The following is a 15914-nucleotide window of genomic DNA, read 5'->3' on the forward strand; positions in this document are numbered from 1 at the left end:
TTTTATTTAGTGTTGTAGGAAATTTGAGGTTACTTCTTAAAAATAAAAGCAAAGAAGTTCAAAATTCCCGAAGTAACAAAGCAGGAAATAAGAATTCTGTAATCCAGAGATGCTGGGTGAACTTTCAAGTCAGAGGGAGGAAGAGGTCAAGTTAGCAGCTCACATGATAGATACTGAGAAACCACAGGGTTGAGGCTGGTGTGGAGGTTAAGCTTAACTGGAGGTTAAGCTCTCCACTCACCTAAGGCAACAGATCCTTCAGCCTTGAGGGACCATTAGTTAGCAGTTCTAAAAAAGAAGGGGCACAGGGAGGGAAGATCGTGCCTAATTTAACATCAGGTTGCCTCTGGCCTTCAGTCCGGCAGGTGGCTGAGTGTCGTGGACCCTCCTCCCTCTTTGCCCTTCCGAGCCCCCACTGTTAGCAAAGCTGGAAACCACACACGTATCCCACTCACCACGCACGCACCCTCCACTCAGGGTCAACGCTGTTCGTGTGGCAAAGGACAGACCTTCCTGCCCCTCCATTCTGTTACCCGGAGAGGCCGACACACAGGAAATAAAAGGGGTGGGCAGGACATCTGTCAAAGTCCAAGGACTGAGATGATATGAAACACCCGGGCAAAGGGTTGACATTTTTTTCCGGACGCTGACCTCCCACTGAAGTTCATCGCAAGGTGTTTGGTATTTCATCAGATGCTTCTCTGAAGTACTGACTGGTCTCCCAGGGGGTCAGCTAGGCAAGGCCAAGAAAGAGCTGCTCCTGCTTCTGCAGAGCACGGCCTCCTCCTAGGGCCCGTCAGTTTGGTGAGCACTTTCAGCAGCTAGAGGCTAATTCAGGCTCTCCTGGTATAGACAGCTGGGTGTAAGCCCTCAGACCCACGCCGGCTGCAGGAGCTCCAGCCCTCCAGTCCACCTGCCCCTGCCAACAGCTCAGAGCAGGCTCCAGCTTTCCTAGCTGAGTTCTCCCTCACAGCAGAGTCCTCAAGGACAGGCGTTAACCGGTGACCTTGAGAGGTGCAGGAATGCTACCTGCATTGGAATTTTTTTCCCAGCAGTGGTAGAAACCAGACACCCTTGAAGTAGATTGTCCTTCATTCTCCAGAGTTCTCGAGTGGCATACAGAGCAGAGGAATTTGCTCCTCCACCCAGACGTTCCTCTCAAACAGAGACCGTTCCTCTCAAACAGAGACCGGCTCCCATCCCCGAGGTCCTAGCAGCAGATCTTTCCACAACAACCAGCTCTTGGGAGCATGCAGGTCTCCGTAGCGGCTCTTCCGAGGAGAAACCACTCAGCGCTCCCGCCACCCAGTGCACGTGGGCATCACCGTCAAAGTACACTGACATCAAGTAAAAAACATTGCAGAACAAATATATACACGTGCATTTGCAGAGTTCCAGGGAATATCCAGTTCTCTTTACAGGGGTGCACGGAAATCTCATAGCGCTACAAAAATACAAGTCATCTGAGAAGTTTACAGTGGTCCCCAGTACTGTAGGAGGGTATTAAATAAAAGAGCTATCGATAATTCAAAACAAATTAGCTAAATCAAGTTACAGTATCATCCTTCAGATTAAAGTGCTCTGATATTAACTAACGTGGCAGCAAACGTGATCCTGAAAAGGGATTCCGCTGCCAATCACCTTGCCTCTTAACTTCAATATAACAAGAATGAACATAGAAGAGCGTTCCATTTAATAACCGCTCTCATCTCAACCCCTGCCCACCCACTTGGCCTGTGACATTCTCCTCCCAGGAGAGATGTTGGGATTTGAAGAGATTCTGTCACAACTGGGAGAAAAAAATGAGTAATACAGAAAACATTCCAATTCCAATATCAGGTTACTAACAACGAAATTACCTGAAGACTCTGAACTGGTGCTATTAGTTGAGAAGGGGGCAAGTGTCCTAGTTTAAAAAAAAAAAAAAGTATGTTAATCTAGTTTTAAAAATACAGCCATCTAAAAATAGGTATCATCTTGCTCTTCACAATTTTATAACAAGGGGTGGGGGAGGGAAATGCCAAGAAGAGCTGCTAAGGGAACCAGGGAGCCAAGCGACGGCACGTGGGAGAGGGCCAGTGGATGCCGCTGCAGTTGTTCCGTACCTGGTGGGACTGTTTTAGCAAATGCTTGGCTCACTCGATCCCTAATCAAGGCACTGACTCGGTCACTCCAGCCAGCAGGGACCCTGCGATCACAAGAGGAGGGATTTTGACCAACTGCCCCAGTGCAAAGTGATTCTAATTCCCCTGGTCTACTTTCCGTACCTCCACAGACAGCCCCTCTTGGATGATAAAGAGCACACTTTAAGGCTACAGAGTAGCGGAGGCTGATGTCTGAAAAAGGCAGCTTGCTCCAAATATCAGAGGCACACTCGGAGGTGTACCCTAAGCCCCTCTGCTCCAGTCGAAAACAAAAGACCAAGTCCGAGGAGCTGGGTAGGTTTACATAGTATCAAAACTTAGCATCTGCAGCCAAAACGCCACAGCTGGGCTACTCAAAGGCCAAGAAAGTATGTGCAACACCGCACCAACTGCCTGGTCCTCATCATCTCACCCTAAGTTTTAATGGCTGGGGGAGACGTACTTTATATTTTATTTTTTTATTTTTTAAAGACTTTTTCCAAGGTATGGTTTCTCCCTCCTAGTCCTATTGGCTTTTTTTTTTTTTAATTTTATTTATTTATTTTTGGCTGTGTTGGGTCTTCGTTCCTGTGCAAGGGCTTTCTCTAGTTGTGGCAGGTGGGGGCAACTCTTCATCGTGGTCCGCGGGCCTCTCACTATCGTGGCCTCTCTAATTGCCGAGCACAGCCTCCAGACGCGCAGGCTCAGTAGTTGTGGCTCACGGGCCTAGTTGCTCCACGGCATGTGAGACCTTCCCAGACCAGGGCTCCAACCCGTGTCCCCCGCATTAGCAGGAGGATTCTCAACCACTGCGCCACCAGGGAAGCCCGGGAGACGTACTTTAAAATCTCAATATTAAAGAAAGAAAACCCCAATGTTAAAAATACATTAATACCCCCAGCGCCATCTGAACCTCTGGGCCAGGATCAGATCTAATGACCATGTCTCCGGTCAGGCATAAAATATTTACAAGTTGGTTAAAGGCACAGTGGCATTTAAAAATAAAACCCTGGGAATGTCCAATAAAAGATTCATTGTAATAATTAACCTGGCTTCTGTGGGTGGGACTGACTCTTGCCAGATAAGGCGTGAGGGAGAGAGCAGTCTGGAGCCTGGACCCTGGGGCTCTCAGGCACACCGAGTCCTCGGCCTTGGGAGCAGGCGGAAACAAACTCACACACAAGTCTCAGTGCCGGAGGCAAGTGATTCACATTTTTCCTGCTTTTTTGCCAACCTGAGAGGGAACCCGGAGGATGCTGGGGGTCTCTTCCATGACCCTGACCAGCAGGTTGTCGATGTAGTCTTCCAGCTGGCGCACCTGACACTCCTTCTTGCTTATCGTTTCCTTCTGTTTGAGGACAAGCTGGATCAGCTCGTCGTGGGTCAGCTGTGCATAAGCAAACGCGGGTTCCGAGGGCTTGTATTTCTTTGGGGGGGGGGGAGAAAAGTGATAAAGTCAGTCAAGGAGTCAAACATCTTAAAGAAATACAAAAGAGGTAGCTTTTAGTGACTGAGTCTGTGATCTGAGTCTCCTGGGAATTCGTCTTTGATTTTGGTGGAAAACTGATGACGGATGAACTTTTCTGTGAAAGGGCCAAAGAGTTAGTATTTCAGCCTGTGCAGGCCACAGGTGGCCTTGGCTGCATGTTCGTCTCTGTGGTTTGGTTTGGTGTTTTGTTTTATGACCTATTAAAAATGTACAAACCGTACCCAGCTCACAGGCTGCAGACCCCCCGGGCTAGACTCTGGGCTTGGGGTTTAGAGATGTAATGACTGGTGGCCTGTGACCCCTGGAGCTGGCACAACCAGCTACCCAAGTGGAGCTGAGCCCCAGTCTAAGGTGACCTGTGAAGAAACCCTAGTGGCAGACGGTGCAGGAGGCGACACTGTCCCCCCAAGACAACACATGGCCGCTCATCCCAGAAGGTCTGCTACTGCCTAGGCTGTGCTCAGGATATCTGGGGATCAGGAGGGTGCACTGGGAGACCCCACTGTAAGTCACTCCCCAAAACTACGCAGAGTCAAAGCCACGGGCCACCATCACAGCCATCGATGGCGCCCCCTCTGGGTACAGCGGCTGAGCAGCCCCGTCCTGACCAGAGCGGGAGCCCCACGGAGTTACACTGACAATCTGGGATGACTGGCGGCTGACTGAAAACTGCCCAGGCCCCAGCCACGAGGAAACGCAAGATAAGGATTATATAAAGTAACACGCTGTACCAAGTCTCTAGTGAGAGGGGAAAAACCCCCAAAGCTAACTTTTCCTGAAATCTGTGGCTCAGATTCGTAAGTTTAAAGAGACGAGGTCATGGGGCAACCTCAAGACAGTTTTGCCGGTGGAACTCTGAGGTAATCACGGTTTCACTGTCGTGAGGGTCTAACAGTTTCACCGAGGAAGGCTCAGAACCACCTGCTTCAAGAAGCAGCTACGTCAAGAGCAGGGTCAACCCTGACACGACACAAGAGAAGACCCTGTTCAGTCCAGTGACGCAAGCTGCCTGCACACCGGCCAGAATCCCGAAAGAAATCCCGTCCCTCTTGTCCGGGCTACAAAGAACAGCACGATGATGGCAACACTAGCTTAGAAACGTGCCTGACACTTTCAAACAGGGTGTGTCTGTTTACATATCGTATCAAGGAAAAAAGTAGTCTTTGTAAACAATAGCCAAGAATACACCCTCAAGGGGTTTTAGATTATACCTCTGTCACAGAAGGATTATATGTATTCAAAAATATTGATTACATAAGATGCTCTGCAAGAGAGTTTGGGAGAGAGGAAGAAGCAGCAGGCCGTGTAGCGCAAAAAAAAAAAAATTAATTTCCCCCCCCAATAACAGGATTTTGTTTTGAATCATAAAAGGAATATTTACTTATCATAGAAAATCTCAAATCCAGAAGAGGGAAAAAATTATTACCCTCTAATATATATAATTATAATATATAACTTATAATATAAGTTATTATTATAACTCCAACACCTAACATTGGGGTCTCTTTCTTTCTTATTCTTCCTGTTTTTCTGTTTTGTTTTGTTTGTGGGGTTTTTTCGTTGTTGTTTTTTATTTGGTTTGGTTTATTTGTTTTTGTTTATTTGTCACACTGCACGGCTTGTGGGATCTTAGTTCCCTGACCAGGGATTGAACCCGGGGCCCTGGCAATGAAACTGTCAAGTCCTAACCACTGGACCGCCAGGAAATTCCCTTCCTGGGTTTTCTTTATGATATGTTTTACAACTTTAGCATCATACAAAATCGAGTTTTATAGCTTTTGAAAATTATTATTTTGTGAGCATTTTCCTATCATTAAACTTTAGAAAAATTGCTTTTTAAATGGATTTTCTTTGTTTGTTTAATTTTATTTATTTATTTATTTTATTTTCGGCTGTGTTGGGTCTTCGTCGCTGCACACGGGCTTTCTCTAGTTGCGGCGAGCGGGGGCTACTTTTTGTTGCGGTGCGCGGGCTTCTCATTGTGGCGGCTTCTCTTATTGTGGGGCACGGGCTCTAGGCATGCAGCCTCAGTAGTTGTGGCACGCAGGCTCAGTAGTTGAGGCTCCCAGGCCCTAGAGCGCAGGCTCAGTAATTGTGGCGCATGGGCTTAGGTGCTCTGCAGACCAATCTTCCCGGACCAGGGCTCGAACCCGTGTCCCCTGCATTGGCAGGCGGATTCTCAACCACTGCACCACCAGGGAAGTCCTAAATGGATGTTTTAAATTTCATTATATTTTAACCATCTCTCTGTTGCTGGATATTTAGGTTGGTTTTGATTTTCACAATTATATAATAACATTTATTTAAATGTGTGACCATAAATCTTTGGTCATATCCCTAAATGTTTCCTTAAGACAAATGCATAGAACTGAAAAGGCATGCACACTTAAGGTACTTCCTACAAACTGTCCAACAGCTCTTCGATTTGGATTCTGTAATCTAAAGAGGAAACTATGCAGGACTTGGAAATCATTAGAAGTTCCTATTCATGTGATGACTAAAAAAATTAAAAAGCAATCCAGCAATTACAGAAAGTGAGTAATGGCCATGGAGAGGAAGAGGTGCAAAGAAAATACCCATTAATTCAAGAAACAATAGTGCCCAGTGTCACACATTTCCTTCCAGGATTTTTACGTTGGATTTTTCCCTCATAGCTGTACCAATAATGACGTACATTCAAATTTGTATCCAACTGTTCCCATACAATATGACAGATGATTTTTGGATCTAGTTGGCTGGATTATTTTTAAATGGAAGTGTGGAAGCCACCTGAATAAATAATACATTCCTAGTTTTAATCATCTATAAAAGATGGCGGCCCTAAAACAACAACAACAAAAAAAGCCATTGTAGTAATGATTCAGCTGGCTTTTCGTAACTTTAGCGATGCGACTTCTTTTCCTAACCTCTCTCTCACTTTGCAACATTCCAAAGTGTAGTTATTTTTATAAGCACTGTTTATGCCTTAGTACAAAGCGTCTATTCTACGGTCGGCCAATAGCCGTCTCCAGGAACCTTTCCATGTTTACTCAGAGTAGTTACCAGGTATGGTCCAGGACCAACAGCTTTGTTGCATCCAGGCAGGGGGGCAGCAGCGGAACTTACAAATCATGAGTAGAATAAGCAGCCGTTGCCTTTGTTTTAAGGCAAGTTACTCTCAGTCAGGGCCCGGAGATAAGGCCCTGGTTAAATGAGCTTTGCAGAGGAAGCAGGATGGGAACCAGGGGCCTTGCTTCTCTTCGGAGCCAAGCTGCATGCCACAGTAAACGGAAGAGGGGACGGGGCGAGGGGTGTGCTAAGTGACTCTAGTTTTCGTGATGGTCCCTTTCATGCTGTTCTTTTGCCCAGTTTCCCGGTAAATATCATTAACTCCAAGAGGACAAGTGCTGCCCCTTCTACACAACTACAGAAGCCAGCCAGGCTGAGCTGGCAAAGTTAGGGTCCACCTTTAGGCTTTGGGCTAAAACACCGTGGGTTCACAGTTCTGGCTACAGCTGATCATTTTGAGAATGATGCTTAACAGTGATGCCCTGTCAGCATGGACGACAGGGAAGAGAAGGCAAGATGGCCAGAAGATGCTAACTTGTTTTCAGCAGCAGTTCGTTATTACTACTCAGCCTCTCGACCCCAAAATCTCCAGCTTTCAGTGTACCTTCAGCCCAGCGCCTGGAGGCAAAGGTGCAACAGAGCCAGAGGTATCAGCCACCGCCTGGCACTTACAAAACACTTGCAGGAATGAAGAAGACGTGAGCAAAAGTTTTATTTTAAAAACACAAAAACTATTTGATGTCCTGGAGTCCCTGGGACCGTAAATATCTATGACTGAATGAAACTTCTAGATGCTTGCAGTAAAATAGAAATAAAGTTTATGTCTCCCAACTGCGATCCCCAGCGGTGGGTTAGGAAATTCCTGTCCACGTGTCTGAAACACAACACATCTGAATCCCTCTGATTTTAGGATCAGAAAAGGCAGGATGAAGATACTCTCCAGCAGAGATCATCTGGGGGGCATTGGTTTTGGTTTTAAGGGGAGGAGCTGGGTTTTTTCGTGTTAGCCACTCAAGCTTTTTAAAGAGCAGAGATCTTCTCATCCAGCAATAGTCTTCCTGGAAATTTAGCTTACGGAAATCACCTACAAGAAGGGAAAAGTTCTATGCGAGAAATTATTGACGACAGTGTTGTTCATATTGAAAAACAGAAAACAAGCTAAGTATCCACTAAGCGGGGAGTAAGTAAAGACTGGCATAACCGGCTCAAAGAATAATTAAGTAGCAACATGCAAAAGTGTTTACGATGTGATACTAAGGGAAAAAGAGGATTTCAGAGCGTTTCCACGCAGGTGATGGAGCTGGAGAACCATCATTTTGCTACCACCACGTGCGTTAGTGGACAGAAGGCCTGCCAGCAGAAGGCTGATAGGAACAGGAGGCTTACACTGTCTGAAACGAATTCCCCACACATTTCTTACTAACTGTAAAGGGGAAAACTAGCAACTTTGCACTGGAGAGCCTAGTGGACACCACCTAACCTAAGTCATCACAGTTAACACCCCACTAACAGGACAGGGTGGTGTCACGGGCTCTTTACACAACGCACTGGAAAGGGCACGTTATTTCTCTAGTTAATTCCTGCCGAGAATGCCCAGCCTTGACCAAACCGCAGGGAGACATCAGACAAATCCAAATTGAGGAAAGTTCTACCAAACGACTGACTGCAACTCTGAAAAAGGTCAACGTCTTGAAAGACAAAAGAGGCCAAGGAACTACTCCAGAATAAGGGAGACTCCCGAGACGAGATAACTGAGTGACCCTGGACCGGAGAACAGACAGACAAGAAAGGGCACTACTGGGAAAACTGGTGAAGGTGAAATACGGACCGCAGATGAGAAAGCAGAGAGGCATCCATGTTAAATTTCTTCATTTTGATAAACGCCTTCATTCTTGGGAATTACACACTTAAGCATTTAGGGGTAAAAGGAGCACGACGTGTGCATCTTACTCTCAAATAATTCAGAAAAAAATATATACGCAGCTACAAAGAGAGAACGGAGTAGGAGAGGGTGAGGATGATAAAGCAAATCTGATGAAATGTCAACAGTTGGTGACTTGGGATGGAAGTAGACAGGAGCTCTTTGTGCTATTCTTGCAGCTTTTGTAAAGTTTGAAATTACTTCAGAATAAAGTTACAAAAAAGTCTATCTGTGCAATGATGACAACTGCGAGAATTGTATGTTCTTGCCAAAAGATAAGAAAGGACATGTGGGGAAAATGAGAATATCTGATCTGCATGGGCTGGAGGGTGGGTGACAGTTTCTTCTCATTAAAAAAGAGTACTGGTGTCAATCATGTTGCTTGACACACAACAAAATTCAACGACAGCCAAAGAACTATGAGGGGAAAAGTAAGTATCCCATGGAAAGTGTAGGGGCTTCCAAAGACCATCCAGAGACCGAGACGTGTGGTTACGTCACCCCTGGCGTTACCTGCTGCCCCGGGAGATGTATGTCATGGTGACTCTCACAGCGGGTTTTCTAGATCCCTAACTAACCTGCCTCCTTCTGGAGAAGACATACCTTCATCATGGCTTCGTTGACCAAGTTCTCACTGATGATGGTGGCAGTTCCCGAGCTGGAGAGAGCGACCTTGGTGGCTGCCGTGTTCATCGGCTTCACGGGATGAAGTCTGAAGAGAAGGGGGAAAGGACACTTAGCTGTTTCCTTAGACGTGTATGTCACGGCAGAACCGGAGGAACTGAGGGACTGCCTCTCTCAGACGTGGCCGCCAACGAGAGAGGTGACGGGGGAATAGGGGGGACACGCACGCTCACACCTGCAGTCCCACACGTGCCAACGTTCCTTCAGAAAGGAAAGCAGTCAGCGCGAGGCAGCCACGCGCAAGCCAACAAGGCACCACTTCCGGCCACGTGTCCTGAGCTTCTCACAGGACCCTTGGCCTCGTTATCAACGTCAGGAGAACGTTAAAGACGGTCTCCTATTCTCAGAGGCTGCTGCAGCCTAGGACTCCACTGTGGGAGTCCCCACAGAGCCCTCTGCGCGCGCCTTGAGAGGGAGGAAAGAGCTCAGAACAAACAGGCCAGCTTCCCATTGGGCGCTGCTTAAAGTAAGCTGTCCGCACTGCTGGGTTCTCCTGGTCAATCTCAGCTGGTTTCCGAGACTAGGAAATAAGATACGGTTCCCGGTGTTTCTCTACAAGGAGAGCTCCAGCTCAGACCATGCAGAACAATTCCAAATCTACCTCTGAGGACAGCTGCTACTCTGTTCTTGCTACAAACGCAGCTACAAACGCTGCTCCCGGCCCAGGACACAGCCCTTCCGGCAACACAGGCAGACGCCCCGCAGAACAGCTGTGCGGTGAGCAAGCCCTGGCGCCTGCAGACGAGAAGCAAAGGGGGCACGGCTACACTCACGAGGACGGTCGTCCCCCGGCTCTCACCTGTGCTTGGCCGACCCGCTTCCAGCGCTTGGTCGAGCCGAGACGGGCTGTGTGTCTGAGGGTGAGACCCAGGCCTGAAGAAGCGGCTTCCTCTTGCCAGAATTTTCCACTTTACCCGCGGAGCCCTGGACTGCTGCTTTTTTTTGAGATTCTGCTGTACTGGTGTGGTGGGTGTCAGAGTGTGCACAGGTGGGAAAAGAGCGTGTGGCAGGAAAGGGCTCAGAAAAGGGGGGGCCGGACACAAGGGAATCCAGGGCTGAGGCTGGAGGCTGACCCGGCCTCCCATCTCCCACTGGTTTTGCCTCCCCGCTGTCACCGGGGCCCGGCGACTGTGGTTCCTCAACCTCCAAGGCTGTGGTCTGCTCTGCAGAAGCGGGGGCAGGTGCTCTGGGCGCTCCCGGCCTGGGCTCGCGCAGGCCCGCTGCTGACCCGCCGGCCTCCCTGCTAGGCGCCCTCTCCCGCTCAGCATGGGCGGGCCACGTGCTTGGGGAAGAAGCCCCTCCTCCCAGAGCTGCCATCGGGGCCACCCCTCTGTCATCTTCAAGCTGATCTCCTCTCTCATCTTCCGAAGCGACTTCGGGGATGGAAGGCAGGGTCAAGTCCAGATGGGCCAGGGCTGGGGGCTCTGCCTCGCAGGAGGACTGAAGGCCGTGCGGGGGGTCAGACAGCAGACCCTCGTGGTCACTGGCTTTGCTCTGGTTCTGCGCCATCCGGGTGTCGTCTCCCTGACTCCTGAGACGGGGACCATCTCTCCCCGAGCTGGCGGCATGCGCGGGGCCCCCCAAGAAGCTCCCCTTGGAGGACGGGCAGGGAGGGCGAGCTGCCAGGGCAGCGGGCCAGGGTCCAGCCACAGCCGCGCCCTCCTGGGAGCGTCCCGTGTCCCACGCATTTCCAGGGGCGGCCCCTTGTGGCGTCACCGCCTGGGGGTCACCTCTGTCCCCGCGGACCAGCACAGGGGCCTCCTTCCCCGCCTCTTCCCTAGAGAGCTGCTCGGAAAACACCACCTGCCCCTCGATTCCCTTTCTGCCCTCACAGGCATCCGGACCCGTCTCTTCGTGTCTCTGCATCGCAGCGTCAAGTGGAGGCACCGACTCGCCCACGGGAATGGGGGGCCCCGCTTCCTTAACTGCAGGACTCATCCCGCCACCCCCGTCTGCGTCCCCCACGGGAGACCTAGATTGACCCGCAGAGCCTGAGGCTCCCCGCCTCGGGGGCTTCCCAGCAGGGCTGCCCGTCCCGCCTCCTCTGAGCGCAGCGGCGGGTGTTACTTCTCGGGCCTCGACAGATGAAGGGATGGTGCCTCGTTGTTTCCTGGGGGGAGACCCCAGAAGCTCTTCTTCTCGCCCCACTTCCGGCTGCGTCCGGAGAGACTGTCCTGGGTCATCAGCGCTGGTCTTCCCCACTGGAGAGTCTTCCATCCCTTTCCCCACTGGAATGGGTGTCTGTTTGGAAAGCGAGCCCACAGCACAAGGAACAGTTCTTGGAACTTGTGTCAAACTCTCCTTTTCTAGCTCTGGTTCAAGGAGCGAAGGCGGTTCTTCAGGACTGGCCTCACCCACATCTGTGGGAGGCCAGTGTTCAATGGGAGTGGATGTGGAAATGGGGGCCGCTACAGGAGAGGAGAAAGAGGAGCCAGGAGGAGATTCCAAGGGCTGTGGCTCTGAATCATGCCCCGGTTTAGAAGGGATGGGTGTCTGACCAGAACTGGAAGGGACAGCAGAGAACACGAGAGGAGAGCGAGCGGAAGGAGGGAGCCTGGGTGCGGGCTGAGCCTCTGGAGACACTTCCAGTCTGCAAAAAGGACAAAATAAAATCTGCAGGTCAGTTGCAGATGCAGCATGAGAGGCAAAAGACATGTAAAAATACAGTCTTTCCAAAGGCGAGAACTCTTTTTTATATTGGGGGCAGTAGCTTGAGAAGTTAAAGAAGCAACATCAATACTTAATCCTCAAAGGGCACAATTTTATCACCAAGTACATCTGCCACAGAAAGGACTGTTGCAATAGAAACAGAAAGATCCAGGTAGAGCAACAGTCTGCAGTCTCTTTTGGTGATAAAGAAAAAGCACCTAAAAAGTGCAAAGTCATAAAAGGTGCACCACAAAGCAACAGGCAGATTTTGAAGAGGAATACTGTGTGTGTGTGTGTGTGTGTGTGTCTGTGAAATCAAAGTAGGCAGAATCTCAAAAAAAAGTGTCTCCCACCCCCAGCGCACAGGAATATCGTCACTGTGAATGTGAGTCATGCTGAGAAGCAGAACACCCGGCTAGTGAGACAACATGCAGAGGAAACACACAGAGAACCCTCCCAGTCACACCTGACAGTGGACCAAGGGTCTCTTGTGCCAGCAAAGCCACACCAAAGTGCAAGGAGGAGAGATTACACCTGCCTCAAAGGGAACTCATGGGAAGAACCTACTAAACCCCGGTCTGCACGTACCACCACCGAAAGCTGGTATTGCTCCCAGACCACGGCACTCGGAATCTGATACAAAACCAGGGCATTCCACTGTGCTCTGCTTACCTCACTGAGATGGACAGACCAGTTCTAGGTACTTTCGCCAGAAGCAAAACTGTGTGCAGAGAAAACGCTTGCGGCAAAGATGCCTGCAGGGAAAATGTCGGGCAAGGGGCAGACCACACCTGCTGGCAGTGGCCCCGGGCTGGGGCACATCACTGCAATCTCTGCAGGTGGGCCAGGCCAGTGGTAGGAACTGGCTAAAAACAATTTCTGCAGGGACCACTACGGACCAACAAGCAAGGTCTGCTCTAACGTAGGCATGGCCGCTGGGCCCCGGGGAGGGGCCGAGACTCACCGGGGTTTCACGGCTCTGGTCTGGGGAGCCCTGGGTGAGGGAACAGGTGGCGCTGGTGCAGCCTTGGGCTCTGGGTCAGCTTCTGGTTCTGGGATCTGCACGTCTTCAAAGGGGTTCGGGGCTCTGCCCCGTCCGGAGACAATGGCCGCAGTCTCCTCGTCCGATCTCTTCACAGGGTCGTCGACAGGCCCCGGCTGGTCCTCACTGGCTCTGACCGCCACGGGCGTGCCTTCCCTCTCCTTCCCGGGGGCGGCCAGCGGGTTTTCGCCTTCACTGCCCTTGGCTGTGTCCTTCTTCCCGGTCACCAGGGAGAGCAGAGAGGACTTCTTGTTCTCCTGTTTCTTGCTCTCTTTGGTTTCCTTTGCAGCCTCCAAGGTCGCCAGAGCCGCGTTCTCCCGAAGGTCCCCGCTGACCAGCTGCTGGTAGGATGGCAGGGACATGGACTTGAGAGAGTCCTTTGTGGAAGACTCGGAAGGCACCGCACCTCCTTCCCCAGGCTCCTTCAAAGGTCGAGAGGCCAGGTTTTCTGTAGATGAGAACAAATGCTTCTTCCTGAGGCCCTGGGGGGATGGCGAGGAGGCTGGGGAGCTGCCCTTGGTCTCGCTCTTGGCTTCAGGCTGCTCCACATAGACGTGGTTCCCGTTGATACAAACATTCGAGCGGGAAAGGGTGTCATTCTTAGACCGAAGGCCTCCCAGGAAGGAGAGTCCTTCCTTCTTGGGGGGGTTGAAGTGGATCTGGTTCAGCTGCTTAGGATCCACGCTTGCCGTTCCCTTGTGAGACGAGACTGTGGGAGAAGAACCAAGAACAAGGGAGTGAGAAGCTAAGGGAATGGGTCGCAACACGGGGTGGGGGTGGGGGTGGGGGGCGGGGCATGGCTTTTGTCCTCACGCATCTGAGTGCATTTTTGGTTGTCACAGCTGGGTGGGGTGTGCTGCCCGCATCTAGCAGGTGGAAGCCAGGATGTGCTAAAGCTCCCACAAGTACAGGGAGGCTCCCACAACAAACCATTATCCTCCCAACTGTCAGTGGTGCTGAGGTGGAGAAGCCATGCATGCAAGCAAGGAAAAGGGCAGTGCTCTTGGTAGAGGTGCAGAATCTGGCCAATAATAGGGATCTGGTCACTGAGACTGAATTTCAAAATATCCAGTTAATTCAGAGTTAATGGAACTGGATTCCTCGGCTTTCATTAGGAACGTATTCCATGAGAGCTCAGTGTAAGTACCCAACGAATTAATGAAATATCAGAATTACTGTAAGTTTCCATGGTTTTATCCTTAATTAAAAAAAGAAACTCGGGGCTTCCCTGGTGGCGCGGTGGTTGAGAGTCCACCTGCCGAAGCAGGGGACACGGGTTCGTGCCCCGGTCCGGGAAGATCCCACATGCCACGGAGCGGCTGGGCCCGTGAGCCATGGCCGCTGAGCCTGCGCGTCCGGAGCCTGTGCTCCGCAACGGGAGAGGCCACAGCAGTGAGAGGCCCGCATACCACAAAAATAAAAATAAAAAATAAACTGTACATGCATTCATTCTGTTAGCCCCAAAAGCTTGTACTAATGTACATCAGTTACAGAGCCAGGCGTTATGGAAAAGGCATTCGCACATTCCTAGAAACCAGAGGGCTTAGAAATAGAGCAGGCTTCCTAACCAAGGTTACCCCTCATCATCACCACCACTACCGTGACCACCACGAGCAGCTACAGTGCCAGCACCACCAGTAAAAGCAGCATCACCACTACCCCCGCCATCCCCTCCACCAGCATCACCGTCACTGTACTAACTGAGGAGCTGAATTAAAATCTTTCTCCTAAGGTTTGTTTGTTTCTTCTCTCCCAAAGCAAAGTAGGCTCAGCTGGGGGAGAAGGGCCAAGTAAGGAGGAGGAGAAGGAAACTCACCGTCCGAGGCAGAGGAGGACTTGTCCTCGCCATTGTCCTCATCCTCCCACTGGGACTGAAAGTCTCCAGGACGAAGCAGCACTTTGTCTGACTTTGCAGTCGGCAGGACAGACATGGACTGGGAAAGTGGTGCTCTCTGCAGGTTGGACCTGGAAAACAAGGTCTTGAGCTTTGACTTCTTCTTCTTGTCTTTCGAAGGAGACTCGTCATCGCTGTCAGCCGAGGGCGTCACGCTGGGGATGATGGCTGACACAGTATCTGACGCGCTGTCCTTATTCTTCCCCTTGATCTTGTCCTTCAGTTTCCCGAAGGGATTCCGAGACTTGTCTTTCATGGAAAGGTCAAACATGCTAGCGGTCATGTTGCTTCTCATAAACTGGATGTCAACCTCAATTTCTCCTCGTTCTTTATTCTTCTTCCCCGGTTTGGATTTCAAGGTACACCACCTACGAGGAGAAAGGCTGAGAGGTTACCTTTGAATGGAAGCACCTCGAACGATGTTCACAGTCCGTGTTACCTGGCCTCTCCTCTCTGCTATTACCAGCCTCGTACACACACCCTGTGTTCTCTTCTTTGGGGAGTGAGGGGTGCAGTGGGGGAGGGCAGAACTTGAAGTTTTATTTCTGAGAAGACACCCTCCAGGCAAAGATAGGATCTGATTCTGTACTTAGTGTAAGGTCACCTAAAATCTTGATTCGGTAAAGAGCTATTTCTAAGAATAAAATAAACATTCCATCAAATCACTTCCTGTGACTGGTTTTTTCCTTCAACGGGGTAAAAATGCAAAGATCATATACAAACAGTTACGTAGGTAGAGTGCAAATTTGCAAGAGAAAAGCAAGGGTTTGTAGAATAGTCCCTGGCAGGGAGTAATGGAAACTATAAGACACAGTAAAAGATTTGTTAAAGAAAAAAAAAAAAAAGAGCTAAATAAGGCAGTCACAAAGTGACAAATATTGTATGATTCCACTGACGTGAGGCCCTTAGAACAGCCAAGTTCAGAGACAGAAAGGAGAATGGTGGTCGCCAGGGGCTGGGGGGTGCGGGGGGACCTGGAAGTGTCAGTTGGGAGAATAAAAGTTTTGGAGTTGGGCGGTGGTGATGGTTGCATAAAAATGTGAAAGCACTTAATGCCACAGAAC

The 15914-nt window shown here is 50.2% G+C and overlaps 1 protein-coding gene across 4 annotated transcripts in view; it reads right to left on the reverse strand.

Moving 5' to 3' along the window:
• The window catches only part of RAB11FIP1 (RAB11 family interacting protein 1), a 29876-nt gene continuing 13962 nt past the window's right edge, over nucleotides 1-15914 (reverse strand). The window contains exons 2-7 of one of the 4 annotated variants that reach the window (XM_030833235.3): nucleotides 14773-15218; nucleotides 12879-13665; nucleotides 10065-11855; nucleotides 9185-9293; nucleotides 3358-3549; nucleotides 1-1906 (exon numbers count right to left, since the gene is read on the reverse strand). In XM_030833235.3, coding sequence (XP_030689095.1) covers nucleotides 1883-1906; nucleotides 3358-3549; nucleotides 9185-9293; nucleotides 10065-11855; nucleotides 12879-13665; nucleotides 14773-15218 — 3349 coding nt within the window. In that variant the 3' untranslated portion in view covers nucleotides 1-1882. Of the gene's footprint in view, nucleotides 2189-2652; nucleotides 3550-9184; nucleotides 9294-10064; nucleotides 11856-12878; nucleotides 13666-14772; nucleotides 15219-15914 lie in introns of those variants that run through there. The other 3 variants (XM_060291601.2, XM_030833225.2, XM_030833244.2) reach the window with 3 other exon arrangements.

This window comes from Globicephala melas, chromosome 21 (genome assembly GCF_963455315.2).
Source record: "Globicephala melas chromosome 21, mGloMel1.2, whole genome shotgun sequence".
Lineage (NCBI taxonomy): Eukaryota > Metazoa > Chordata > Mammalia > Artiodactyla > Delphinidae > Globicephala > Globicephala melas.